This window comes from Zootoca vivipara, chromosome 6 (genome assembly GCF_965207765.1).
Source record: "Zootoca vivipara chromosome 6, rZooViv2.hap1.1, whole genome shotgun sequence".
Taxonomy (NCBI): Eukaryota; Metazoa; Chordata; class Lepidosauria; order Squamata; family Lacertidae; genus Zootoca; species Zootoca vivipara.
Genome location: NC_142589.1, coordinates 38,391,090 through 38,405,635, shown reverse-complemented (window position 1 = coordinate 38,405,635; position 14,546 = coordinate 38,391,090). Strand labels below are relative to the sequence as shown.

Genomic DNA, 14,546 nt, shown 5'->3' with positions numbered 1-14,546 from the left:
ACTCACTCGCCTGCTGAGCCATCTGCTCCATCTCCTTCAGAGTCCTTGTGCCACCATTTCTTTCCTCTGGGCCACGATTCACAACCACCTTGGTCTTACACAATCAAGATCCTGGTGAAGGGTTGCATCCAGTGCCCGTCCTACTCAAAGTAGACCCATTGAAATTAATCGGCATGGCGGATTTAGGCCCATTCCTTTCAGTGGGTCTACTTGAGTAGGATTAAGTTGAATGCAACACTTAGTGCATAAGCCCCACACAGGGACATCCCTGACTTAGAGAAGCTGTCCTGGTTTCTGGTTTGATCCCAGAAAGACTCACTTTTCCTTAGGATGTCCCTATTTTCAATGGAGAAATGTTGGAGGGTATAGAGTTATCTGACCCTCGAGGCATCTGAAGGCAATCCTGTATAGGGACTTTTTTTAAAAAAAGTTTAATGCTTTATTATGTTCCTATATATGTTGGAAGGGACCCAGGTGGCGCTGTGGTTAAACCACTGAGCCTAGGGCTTGCTGATCAGAAGGTCGGCGGTTCGAATCCCTGTGATGGGGTGAGCTCCCGTTGCTTGGTCCCAGCTCCTGCCAACCTAGCAGTTCGAAAGCACGTCAAAATGCAAGTAGATAAATAGGAACCGCTACAGCGGGAAGGTAAACGGCATTTCCATGTGCTGCTCTGGTTTGCCAGAAGCAGCTTTGTCATGCTGGCCACATGACCTGGAAGCTATACGCCGGCTCCCTTGGCCAATAATGCGAGATGAGCGCGCAACCCCAGAGTCAGTCACGACTGGACCTAATGGTCAGGGGTCCCTTTACCTTTACCTTTTATATATGTTGGAAGCTGCCCAGAGTGGCTAGGGCAACCCAGTAAGATGTGTGGGGTATAAATAGTAAAATTATCATTATGGAATGGGATGTTCCTATTGTCCTATTGTCACTGGAGAAATTTTGGAAGGTATGCACTTATATTTCCTCCGCACTTTAAAGCTCCGTGTCTGAGCTCTCTTTACCTCTGAATCGGAGTAAACAGCAATCCATGGGAAACCTGAATTGCTCTTTGTTGCGCTTCAGCTTTAAAGAGCGGGCTTTTGCTGCAAAAGCTCTGAGGTGAAAAAAAAACCAGAGCTCAGACATTTGTTTGTTTGTTTGTTTATAGCCCTCCCATCTGGCTGGGTTTCCCCAGCCACTCTGGGCGGCTACCAACAGAATATTAAAAACATGATAAAACATCGAACATTAAAAACTTCCTTAAACAGGGCCACCTTCAGTTGTCTTCTAAAAGTCAGATAGTTGTTTGTTTTTTTGACATCTGATAGGAGGGTGTTCCACAGGGCAGGCCCTCTGCCTGGTTCCCTGTAACCTCACTTCTTGCAGTGAGGGAACCGCCAGAAGCCCCTCAGAGCTGGACCTCAGTATCCAGGCTGAACAATGGGGGTGGAGACGCTCCTTCAGGTATACTGGGCCAAGGCCGTCACATGGGCACCCTGGAGATTCTTCCTCTGTGCTCTGGTAATGGAGGTTAATTGGGGGGGGGGGGGGAGTCCGTTCAATAATTTGCAGCTGGCTCCTACAGGGGTTAAACTTGCAAGCAGCATACATAGTATTCATATTCATCATCATCATCATCATCATCATCATCATCATCTAAAGGTGCTCTTTCCCACCTGGAGATTCAAACTCTCCCTTTGCCACCTGGAGGGGTCCAGACAAAGTTGGAGACTTCAGGTCAGCCCTGGAGGTCTGGTCGCCTTTCATGTGATTACTCTTGAGAAGAGCAGGTAAAGGTAAAGGGACCCCTGACAGTTAAGTCCAGCCACGAACAACTCTGGGGTTGCGGCACTCATCTCACTTTACAGGCCGAGGGAGCCAGCGTTTGTCTGCTTCCGCAGACAGTTTTTCTGGGTCGTGTGGCCAGCATGACTAAGCCGCTTCTGGCAAAACCAGAGCAGTGCACAGAAACGCCATTTACCTTCCTGCTGGAGTGGTACCTATTTATCTACTGCATGCTTTCAAACTGCTGGGTTGGCAGGAGCTGGGACTGAACAATTGGATGTGGAGGAGCCACCCCAGATTTTAATGCACAAGGGCTTGGCTGCGTGTGTCTGTGTAGGGCAAAGGACAGGAGGGATGGGAGAAGAGATATGAGTCTAAGATACAGTCATTAAACAGCACATTAATTAATGTGTGTTCATGTCAAGGCACCCAGTTCCAATGCTCTGCACCCTCATTAGAAGTCTTTCACTAACATTTTTTTTAAGAGAATTAAATTGGAGGTTACTCATCGCCCTTACATTAGGGTATTGAGAATTTGACAAGTGATGATTTACTTTGCTATGGTAGCTTCTTGTCCTTTTTCAGAGCTCATTCCCACTTCCCCCACCCCCTCTCAGCAGCAGTGACTTAGGAAGGCTATCCTGCCAGTCCTGTAAATTATCTGACCCATGGGGAGATCTCAGCTGATGGCTTCTGTTTCTCCTGCTTCTGTTTAGGGAATGGCCATTACTCAGTATAGTAGAACATATGCTTTGCATTCAAAAGATCCCTGGTTCAATCTCCAGACATCTCCAGGCAGAAAATACTGCCTGAAACCCTGGAGAGCTATTGTCACTCAGTGTTGACAATATAGACCAGTGATCTGATTCATGTTCCTCCAGTGGGCAGAAAATCAGGGTTCACCTCACTCCCTTTGCAAAAATGGCCTGCAGTCTTCCCCCTCCCAAAAGTGAGTTTGTGGAGGTTCCACCATTTAATCATCTCATTAAAAAGATAATCAAAATCTGATGCTTGGCCTGTTCTGAGCCAGAGGGCTCAGACCTGGGGGGAAACTGTTCTATTTATCCATTTCTCACTTTATCACATGTCTATTCAAAGTGCTTCCTTGCGCTCTGTACAGGCACACTTGCAATGATAAGAGGCTGTGGGTGTTTCCATGGCTGCTCCTGTCCACCAGTGCCTCAAAGGACACCGAGTTTCTCGGTTTTAAAAAGAAGTCTCAGTACCACAAATGCACACTGCAAATATGGTATGAATACTTATGGAATTCAGTTCCACAAGATGTGATAATGGCTGACACTGAGCCCTGGCTTTTTCACCCATGGCCCCGAGAAGATGTTTATGTCGTCTTCCTCCATTTATTCCACAAGTCAGCTAGCAAATCCGGCAAGGGGAACAAGCCTGTCTTTGGAGGATAGGCCGTTCTGACATCAACATCCCCCGGGGTTATCACTTCCACACAGAACTACAATCTGGGTATCAGAGATCTGAGCGCTTTAGCAGGCCTCTCTGAGCCCCAGAGGGCTCCTGCAACCCCGAGCTGTTTGCTATCTACCTCTCCAGTTGCCAGGGGACATCTTCTCTTTAAACATAATCTCTCAAAAAGACTTTATATCTAATACATTTTTTATCAGCTTCCAGACTGGGCTGCAGAATTCTGTTTGCAATGGAGTTTGTTTCTGATGCACTTAGGAGGGATTTTAATACACATCCCACTATTGCATGCATTTACAAAAAATGCAAACACGCCAAGCGGAGAGGATCTTGCTCAGGAAGAAATTGAGTAGATAAAAACTGGAGCCCTTCTTGCATTATCTGCCCCAAGCCCTTAGGCTGCAAACTTCAGCAAATCAATAACAAAATGGAAAGGAGCTACGTACGGTTATACCTGCATATATCCAATTGATATTAGTGGGGCTTATCTGAACACAAGATTAGAGGGAGAGGGGGGGAAATGAGGACTTAGCTGGAAATGCCAGTGTGGGTGTTTCAAAACAGGAGGAATTGTATTGCCTTTGCGTCCGTGAAGCCTTTGATTCTCACCTGGGAGTGATGCTACACTGGAGTGATCTCGCAGAATGTCCACAAACATTCCAAATGGTCAGGGAGTGAAGCTGTGGGAATGTTTGCTGACAGAAGGAAAAGCTGAAGAAGTGGGTTGAATTTTCTATGTGGATCTGCGCTAACAAGTCAGTTCTTTGGCAACGGGGTGCTAATATTGTTTACTGCAGTAACTGCTTGCCTGCAGAACCTGCAGGAAAGGTTAATAACCACCATGGTAGCACTTGCAGAAAATTCAGGTCTTGTTTGGTGTTGCTGTGTAAATCTCCCTGCAATCCTCGGAAGAAGGGCGGCATATAAATTTAATACATAAATAAAATAAAATAAAATGTGCAAGTGGTCATATGGGTGGCCAATAGCAATGTGGTGTTACTTCGATGTAGCTAGTTGCACTAGCAGTGTGCAATTAGTGTGGTCATGCAGCTGGACTGGATGTGTTTGAGCAAGACCCAAGAGAGGTGGCAAAGTCAATGTGAAAGGCAAAATATGAACTCTTGTGCAGTGTGAGGTATTTTCCAGCAATTCATTTCTGGGAATTTTGGGCCATATGTTTCCCCCTTAAATACCAGAGTGTGTGCCTAAGGCCCTTACAGAGTTGAGAGAGCCAGATTGCCGTAGCGGTTAGAGTGTCAGACGAATGCCTCAGAGACCCGAGTTCAAATCCCAACTTCACCATGAAGCTCACTGGGTGATCTGGGCCAATTCCCGTCTCTTAGGGTAACTTACTTTGCAGGGTTGTTGTGAGGATAAAATGGGGAGAGGGAGAGCTATGTATGCCACCTTGAGCTCCTTGGAGGAAATGTGAGGTATAAATGTAATAACAAAACAAATGGCTGACTCTTGTGTGCACCTTTTCTCTGTCTCCTTCCAGGACTTGAGTGTCAGAGGCCAAAGCGGCAGAATTCAAGTGACGACATTGAGGTCCTTTCGACAGGGACGCCGCTCCAGCAAGAAAGCCCAGAGCTCTACAGGAAAGGAACGACGCCTTCGGACCTCACCCCTGACGACAGCCCCCTGCAGAGCTTTCCCGCCAGCCCCTCCTCCACCCCACCTCTGGGTCCCTCCTGTAGAAACAAGAGCGCCCACTTCTCCAGGCAAGTGTGCATGGACGAAGAGAGGGGCGGGGAGATCCAAATGTTGCTGGAGGGACGTGGCAGGGACTATATGAGACCCAACAGCTGGGGCGAAGACAAGGAGGGCAGGGCACACGGCGTGAGGGGCGGGGCCTTGCGCAGTGGCCAGCCGGGCTCCTCGGAAGACTATCGGGGCCGAAGCGGCGGGCACAAGCACGTGGCCTCCAACCACAAACAGCGGGAGAGGTGGACAGACCCCCCGGCCACGGTTTCATGGACTCACCACCGACCCCACCACCACGGCTCGGGGAGCAACAAGCTCCTTGAGCTGGACGAGGAGAAGCTGAGCAACTACGAGATGGAGATGAAGCCTCTCATGAGGATGGATTCTTATATGCAAGAAATACACTCCCAAAAAAGACATTATAGCAAAATGGGCCCCAGCAGGAGCCTCGCGGAGGACCACCACGGGGAAGACCGGGGCTTTGGAGTCCAAAGACTGAGGTCTAAGTCCCAAAACAAGGAGAACTTCAGGCCAGGGCCTTCTACCGAGCCAACAGTGCAGAAACTAGAAAGTCTGAGGTTTGGGGACAAAGGGGAACCCCGGCTATTGAGGTGGGACTTAACCTGCTCCCCGCCACAGAAATCCTTACCTGTTGCACTAGAATCGGAGGAGGAAAATGGGGATGAGCTCAAATCCGGTGCGGTAAGTGGAATATTTAAATATATATGTATATTGTGTAAGTGTGATCTCTTCAGTGGGGGAAATGGGCAACATGGTGGTCGTTGAATGTATTTACACCCTGCTTTCCCCCAAAACTGCAATTCAAGGTAGCTCACATTTTAACAACATAATTGCAAAATGCAAAGTAATAAAAACGAGCTAGTTGAAAACAATAGTTAAAACGGAATGGAACACATTTAGAATCAGCGTTAAAATACCAGATGTCCTGAAAACAGCCCAGAAGTTTAACAATAGTTAAAACGGAATGGAACACATTTAGAATCAGCGTTAAAATACCAGATGTCCTGAAAACAGCCCAGAAGTCAACATCTAGTCCACAGCTAGTTTCCAAAGGCCTGTCTGAATAGGGAGGTCTTTCCTTGTGGAAAGATAGCAAGGAGGGAGCCAATCTAACCTCTCTTGAGAAGGGATTCCACAATACAGAAGCAGCCACAGAAAGGCTCTCTCTCATGTCACCACCAACCATGTCTCCCATGTGGATGAGAGTGACAGAAGGTGTTCATATCTGCAGAACCTGTTTTCAACTCCCCTTGCTTTTTCAACTTCAGGCGTCTGGCTCAAGCTTTTTAATCCCTTTGGCATGGTGCTGAGAACACCAAGGCTGCAGGTTTGATTCCCGTATGGGACAATTGCTATTCCTTTATTGCAGGGAGTTGGACTAGCTCAGGGTCCCTTCCAGCTCTACAATTCTATGATTCTATGATCTTAGCACCGGGGCAGGTTCTGAAAGGGAGATACAGTATTTCAGGTAGCTTCGTCCCATGCGATACAGGGCTTAATTGATGCTAACCACAGAACTTTGAATAGTGCCTGGAAATGAACTGTAGCCAGTGAAGTTGTTATAACAGGGGGGGGGGTTAAAGCGATAGACTATGCATATTACAGGGGAGCAACATGGTGGGTGATGTCTCTAGTTGTTAGGTGTAACAAGCAGAGGCTCACAAAAAAATGAGGAACACGTGTGCAGAGTACTCAGCCATTTACACACCCAGAATGCGCATGTGCACACACACACGCATTTTTGAGGCTAGTGCAATGAATGGATGCTTCTGTCTTGTGCCAGGATAATTGTGACATGCTGAATCAAAATTTCCCACTCAACTTTCTACCCACTGAGGTTGCTTCCAGATGGGTGGCTCCTAGGGCTACTTAGTCACCCCCCCCTTCTGTTAATAAGCTACGAGCAAATTGCAGCTGACTTCCCACGCTATGGGGAGTATTGCACATCCTCTGCGGGAACATCTTGTTGCGTTCTGTCCGCTGTAGTGAGGTGTGATACGGCTGATATGGGTGGTGCTGATTGCAGCTCAGCACACATTCCCTCTATCCCTTGGGGTGGATCCTGCTTTTAGTTTAATCAATCTTTTAAAAGGTAAAAACACTGCTCTGCCTTTAAGAAAAAAACAATAGAGAGGTCTACTCTACACTATAACACCACAGTGCTACGAAGCTGTAGCATTATGGTGTAATATATACATATACATATATATACATACTGTATATTCCTGCGCATAAGACTACTTTTTAACCCAGGAAAATCTTCTCAAAAGTCGCGGCGGGGGTCGTCTTATACGCCGGGTCGTATTTCTTATACGGCAAGTACGGTATATCCCAAACTCTATATTTTAAGGGGAAAGTTGGGGGTCGTCTTTACGCCCAGTCATCTTATACGCCGGAATAAACAGTATATATACATATATACATACATATATATATATATACATGTATACACACACACACACACAAAACCCCCTAAAGTTGCAAATAAGTTTTAGCAGTAATTAAAATATAAGTAAAACCAAAAATAGGCCATCACCACAAATAACAAATGTGTACTGGGCTGATACAGTCACTTTGCTTACACACCACTGCCTATGTCAGAACCCCACCAAAAAAACGGGACAGTAGCCCTAAGGGTATCTACACCTATGGGGGCTTACAATACTCTCTCATTTTTTTCTGAAAAGAAATTAAACTTTCTGCAGCTACGGCCACATTTAAAGCACATTTAAAACACCCCAGAAATCTGGGTGCTGTGGTTTGCTATGGCTGCCGGGAGTGATAGTTCTATGAAGGGTCAACTACAGTATCCAGGGGAGCAGTGGGGAATGTGTTTTTAATGCATGATGTGTGCACAATCTGAGAAACTATGGTGGAATGCCAGCAAAAATACAGAATGTCAATTATTGGACGATGGTGTTATGTGGATTGCCTTGTAAAACGAAGCTTGTCAACGAAGCTCAGCGACCCCACACTGAATATCTGGTATGGAAGACGCCACAGGCAGCTTGTAGCATAGATGTGCTGTTGTTCTGCAGTATCCAACACTACTCTAAAGTAGGCTGTCTTTCAAAACAAACAGAACTCTTGATTAGATTAATCTCTTTCTGAGTGTCCATGTGTTTTAAAAAGGAGGGTTACCACAAAGGAACACAGGTCTATTTTTGACCCATCCAGAATAACCCCAAGCAGATCTGAGGTCAGGTATGTGGGGCAGTGTGTTCTAAAAATAACCCACTGCCAGACAGCCCCGTCATAAGCTGAATTCTGTCTCGTCACCACAGTTTCCTTTGTGTACTGGGTTACTCCTCCCTGACATGCATCCTGGAGTGGCAAATAGGCCTGATCTGTAGTCTCGTTTGCACTTCAATTCTGCAAGTGGTGCGAGAAGTTCTAGGAGTGGCATGGCAGGGTTGAGTTTCCTTGGGATGAGAGAACTCTGGTGACTTCAGGCATACTCACAATGTTCGCTGTATTTGCAAATATGCATGTACAAGCAAATCCTAAGTGCAGTTGAAAAGGCCGGTTCCACTAAGCACAATTTGGGCAGCCCTCCAAACTGAAATCCCAGTTTCATCTAACTCCAGCTGGAAAAACTCAGCTCTCTTTCACATCCCAAACCAGCCAAATTCCCCCATCACACACACACACACCCTTTTGTCTGTTAGCTGGAGGAATAGCACCTTCCCCACGTCCTGGGGTAGGTGCAGGCAACAGGGTTTGTATTATTTCGGGGTCATCGCGCATGATGGTGGAGCATGCATAAGCCCACCCTACCCCATTATGCCCCATTACGTGTCCCACCCATGTTATGCCCCATTCTGCCTCCTTTTCCTGCCACTTCTGAGTCACCGCAATGCACGTGGTTGCAGTTGTGGTCTTGTGTCAGTTGGATGCACGTAAATTGGTTGTTGCCTGTTTACCATTCAGAAATACATAGAGGTTCCCCTGAATGATCAGGAGACAATCGCCTAACCTTTAGCTCCCATGGATGTTGCCTTAACTGAGCCTTCTGGCCTTTTAAAAAGCACTTTGTCCAACAATGGAATGGTCAGCCAGCATCCTTAAGAATGGATGGTGCTTCTTGTAACTACTTCATAAGGAGAGCCTGCTGGATCAGGCCAAGGCATCCTGTTTTTCTATCCAGAGACCTGTTTTCACAATGGGTTTCCCACAGGCATCTTGTTGGCCACTGTTCCCTCCTGTGGTCTCCAGCAACTGGTGTTTAGAAACATTGCTGCCTCCAGCTGTGGAGGCAGAGCATAGCCATCCCAGCTAGTAGCCATTGATACCCTTCTCCAAAAAATGTCCAATCCTCTTTTAAATCCATCTAAATTGGTGGCCACTGCTGCCTCCTACAAGAGGCACCCGGGGGTGCAAAACCTCTCAAAGAAAGAGAGATCTGGCAATTGCCAAGAGTGCAAGGGATGTGTAAGTTATATCTCTGCTCACTTTTGAATATATAACACAGGCTAAAAGATGTAGTTGGTGCTATATATATCCTAGTTTTCGTTTGCTTGTCCTTATTTTCTCTCTTTTTATTATCTCATTTTATTCTAAGGCAAATAATAAAGGTGCGAGATTGGTAAAAGAATTAAATGGATTAAAAAAATTTTTTTAAAGAGTGCAAGGGATGTGAGGGTGACAATACATCTCCTTGCCAAGAGTGCAAGTGAGCCTAAGTATGCCTCTGAGAGAGAGTCCTGTATGTGCTATGAGGCAGCAGTGTATGAAGTAAAGAAACTTTGTGTGTGGTGCAGTGCGTTGTGGCTTGAGAGGCAGATGCTGGCACAGAGAGCCACCTCAGCCGTGTGATGTCTGTATTTAATATGTTCCTAGAATAGCTTGGACAGCAGCCAGAGGGAGGCAAGGGCTTGTGTTACTCAGGGAATGACCTTGTTCAGGACCATGATGGGACCTGAGCTCTTCTTCCTTTTTGGTCCAGAGTTCTTCCTATCACTCATAACAGGTGAGGGATGAGAGTCTGCTTCTGGAATGAGGAGTGGGAAGGGGGAAGATAAATTGATGCTCCCAGACTCTTGTCAGTGAACAAACTGAAGACCAGACACAACACGGATTTCCATCTAATCATTGCCAGGCAGCCTCCTCTTTTATAAAACTACATATATAAAACTGCCTACAGCGGCTGGAATAATGTTACTCCTTAGCAGTGTCCTTGTCAAAACTCTTTTGATCTGAGAAGGCTTTTGATATAGTTGAAGGGTTTGCCCTCATTTACCTTGTGCCTGTCACCACCAACAATTAGCTTTACATTTCCCCAAGTAAATTTTTAATAAACTCAAAACTCTTGAGCATTTCTGAAGGCAACTGAACAGGGTTATTCCGTGCAAATGAAGCTGGCCTTGGGAATCCTGGGAATCATATGAACATTCCTTTCCTCAGATCCCAAGTCTGGGTGGGAGATAATTTGGCTCACTCAAGGAGTGGTAAGCAGTTTCCATTCCCTCCCAGTTTCTAGGGTTCTGTTTTTGCTTGCACTTGCTTTCTTTTACATTAAGATACTATAAATCTGTATCTTGCTGAGGCCGTTCACAGATTGACCTTCTAAGTACCATACTGTTTCAAAAATTTACTATGAATAAAAACACTAAAAGCCCAGTTGCAAAGTCAAGAACATTGATAGTCTTGTTAAGCACATTGGTTGACCACTGCATGTCATATCAGACAGAGGGCCTAACCTATCCGCACTACAAAAATACCAGTTTTACACCATGAATGACTTCCCTCGTAGAAGCCAGAGCACTGTAGGTTCATTGAACTTTAGTTCCCAGGATCCTCTAGGGTGAAAGAATGTTAAACTGGCTTAGTCTGTAGTGCAGATCCACTAAAAAAACAAGTGGTGGGCCTTGTCACGAGGCTCCTTTTCTAGGATAATAACTCACCTTTGGTACTAGTACTGGCTGTGTAAATCTATAATTTTTAGTAATAAGAATTATGTTATGTTCTATAGCATGGTGCTGTTTCTCAGCCTTACACCAAGGAACATCAGCTCTGGATGATTGCCTTTTCAAAACATAAGCTAGAAATGTTGGAAAGGAAGAGTAGGGAGGGATGGAGAGGACGCGTCAACACAGCATCTCCCAATTGGATTCTCCCCCCCCCTTGCAGTTTTCAGTTTATTTTGTCCTGGTTTGACTTTCTCAGCCCTCCCCCGTTATTCTTAAGTATAGACACTGTTGTTGGGAGGTGGGACGTTTCAGAAAGGGGAAGGAACAAAAAATATCAAATATGACAACTTGACCTTTGACATTATTGCCTTTCCATTCTGCCGACAAGTTGTGAGTTTTAAAAAGTTGTCCACAGAGTGAAATATCAAAAGTGACATTTGAAAATGCTCAAAAGCCAAACAAGTCAACTCTGGGTTCTGAATGTGTTTTTCCTGCCATTCAGGTGAGCTGTATGAAATGTCACTTAAGTTATTGTGGGTGGAAGGGGCCTCTTGCCAGCCTGGGGGCAGGAGAGGGCTTTCTCTGAGATGGGGCACTTCCTTCCCCTTGCAGCACAGGGAGGGCAGGTACCGGGGGGGGGTGTGCCAAGAGCCACCCAATGAGAAACCCAGACATAAAAGTTCAACTGCTGGGCTTACTGGCAGAGCTCAAGAAAAAAGCCTCTGGAGCGGAGGGAGCGGAGGCAGTCGCAAAGCTTTTTATCAGATTAGTTATTAATATTAGGCAGCCTTCCAGACCCTGGCCAAAGCCACCGCCTGGTGCTTTTCCAAGGACTGAGCCATTTCCTTTTGGAGCAGTGGTTGCATTTCTCCTGGGGGAGCTAGGAGAGGCAGAGGAGCAGCTAGCAGGAAAGAGAACGACAGGCTGCCATCAGCTGAAACAAGGGGCTCATCCACTTGTGCCTCCTCACTAGGCACTACTGCCTATTCAGAGTAACATCACTGTTTTGGTGCTAGGGTTTGCTATGTAAATCTTTGTTTCATATACAGCAGGGATGGGGGGACCTCTTGCAGCCCAAGGACCACGTCCCCTTTTGAGGACCAGGTCCAGAGAGGGGCAAGAAAGTGGAGCAATTTGTGCAACTCCTACTTTATATTTTTATTCATTTATTAAATTTGTTACTTGCTTTATCTTGTCAAAGGCAACCCAAATGAACTTACAACCTAAAAAGCAAACTGCATTCCAGGCATGCAAAACAAACAAACAAACAAACAAACAAACACCTTAGAGGTTTCCAAACATGCATGCAGGCTTCTCCATCCAGGCAAGCAAGAGGCATTATCCCCATTCAAGGCTATATTCCAGCCTGGTAAAAGCACTGAAGGAGGGTGCAGAGCAGCACTGGAGAGAGGTGTGACCGGAGAAGGGCGTCACCTGGGAAGAGTCCTGAGGGCCAGATAGAGAGTCCTGAGGGCTAGCATTTGACCACTAGGCTTGAAGCTCCCCACCCATCACACCCTCTTCTAACAACCCAGCCATATTGCTGAAGCCTCCAATCTTTCCCTACAACCCTTCCCTTGGTAGTAGCCTTCCTACCCTGCACTGTTTCAGAAAGCAAGACAGTTTTTGCCTTATAATCTGATGGTAGCAATTCAAAATAAGCTTCCCTGAAGCGGAATTGTGCGCATGCAAGTGCGTTTACATACAATACAGATTAGAGACAAGACACCTCCAACCTTCCGTCCCCACCCTCAGGTGGAGATTTTAACTGCTAGAAATCCTGGAGAGGAAGTTCAACCATGAAGCATGACTGGCCCTAGCAAGTTTCATAGGCAGCATTTTAACAAGGCATTGCCCAAAGGCAAAAATCAGCACCATGGAGAGAGACCAGGAAACAAGGTCTGTCCCAGCTAAACAGAGAGAGTTGGAGTACATGATTTGTTTGCTGCGAAGCTGTGATGGTTTGATCCACATCTCGTTCAAGGCTCCCCTTTTAGAATTCACTCACTTTTGGTAACTGTCCTGGATTTCAAGACACTAGGATTAGATTAAATTCAAGTGCTTCTGATTTACTGGCTTGCACCAGAGTGGCCTTGAAAGAGGTTTGTTTATAAACCTTCTAAAAGCAAGTACCTGTCTGCTAGGTATATGGCAGGTGGGAGGGGTGTGAAGAGGAAGAGGTGGGTCATGTGGAACCTCTCCCTTTGATTGGCTAGCTTTCTTTCACCTTGTTGCTATGCAACAGCAAAGGCCTTTTCTATCCATTGTAAAGAGAGCCCTTTCCTTTGCCTGTGACAGGACTGGTTGTCTCTCTCTTCCTTGCCATTAGACGCAATGAATCCTCCTCTTGGTGCTGGAGGAGCAGATCAGCTCCCCCCTCCTGTCACCAAAGAGTTTTTTAAATACCTCTGCATGGCAAGGCAAAGACTTTTTAATGTCTTATGTATCCTTAGATGCAGGGACCCAGGTGGCGCTGTGGTTAAACCACTGAGCCTAGGGCTTGCTGATCAGAAGGTCGGCGGTTCGAATCCCTGTGACGGGGTGAGCTCCCGTTGCTTGGTCCCAGCTCCTGCCAACCTAGCAGTTCGAAAGCATGTCAAAAATGCAAGTAGATAAATAGGAACCGCTACAGCGGGAAGGTAAACGGCGTTTCCATGTGCTGCTCTGGTTTGCCAGAAGCGGCTTTGTCATGCTGGCCACATGACCTGGAAGCTATACAGCGGCTCCCTCGGCCAATAATGCGAGATGAGCGCGCAACCCCAGAGTCCAATAATGCGAGATGAGCGCGCAACCCCAGAGTCGGTCACGACTGGACCTAATGGTCAGGGGTCCCTTTACCTTATCCTTAGATGCACAAGCACCCAACTGCACCCAGAATAGGTGTCTGTTTTTGCTATTGAAAACTAATGAGACATTATAAATAATCCTGCCATTTTAGAAGTTGTCAGATGTTGGTCCGTGGACTGCTCCCATCTGGTCCACAATTGAAGCCAATTAAACCCAGAAATTAAAGTTTGGCTTGGCGAGTCTGTCTCTAGGCCTGGGATAGGGCACCTGTGGCCTCCAGGTATTGCTGGACTCCATCTCCCATCATTCCTGGCCATAAGCCATGTTGGCTGCTGAGAGTGGAGTCCAACTACTTGTGGAAGGCCTCAGATTTCCCATTACTCCAGAGGCCCCAAAGACCCTTGGTCATGAGGATGTTCCATAGGGAAATGGTGGCAGTTAAGTGCCCCGGATGTCACACACACACACAAGGTCCCTAACTATGCAGTGCTTTGTGGCACATGGGCTAATGAGCATTTACAAATGGCTCCCTCCACATGGAGTGGCACCGTGGAAAGGAATTGGAAGACAACGAAACCTGCATTTTAGCCTACACTACCCCACAGGGTTGGTGTGGGGCAAAAATGCTACTCTTGAGAATGAGGAGGATGAAAACCTCCATCTGGAAAATGTGTGTCTCCTCCTCCCCTTGAAGCAAAAGGGGGAAGCAAGAGGTAGGTGACAGTCTGAGAGGTTTACGAGAAGGTGGCAGTGCAGGCTGAACTCAGAGCAGACTGGCTCCAGTCTCCCAACAGTCTGAAAAGCCAAGGGTTTGATGGAATATTAAGATCGGGTCAGTGCCAAGTTCAGTCTGTGTTGTTGACAGCCATGTGACGGGTTCAGCTTCTGGCAGCCCAGCTGAAGGTCAGGAGAAGCAGGTGAAAA

General features: G+C 46.6%; 1 protein-coding gene across 1 annotated transcript in view; it reads left to right on the top strand.

Annotated features, from left to right (window-relative positions):
* The window catches only part of JPH3 (junctophilin 3), an 83,787-nt gene that overhangs the window by 67,511 nt on the left and 1,730 nt on the right, over positions 1–14,546 (top strand). The window contains exon 4 of the mRNA XM_035120767.3: positions 4,700–5,607. Coding sequence (XP_034976658.2) covers positions 4,700–5,607 — 908 coding nt within the window. The remainder of the gene's footprint in view (positions 1–4,699; positions 5,608–14,546) is intronic.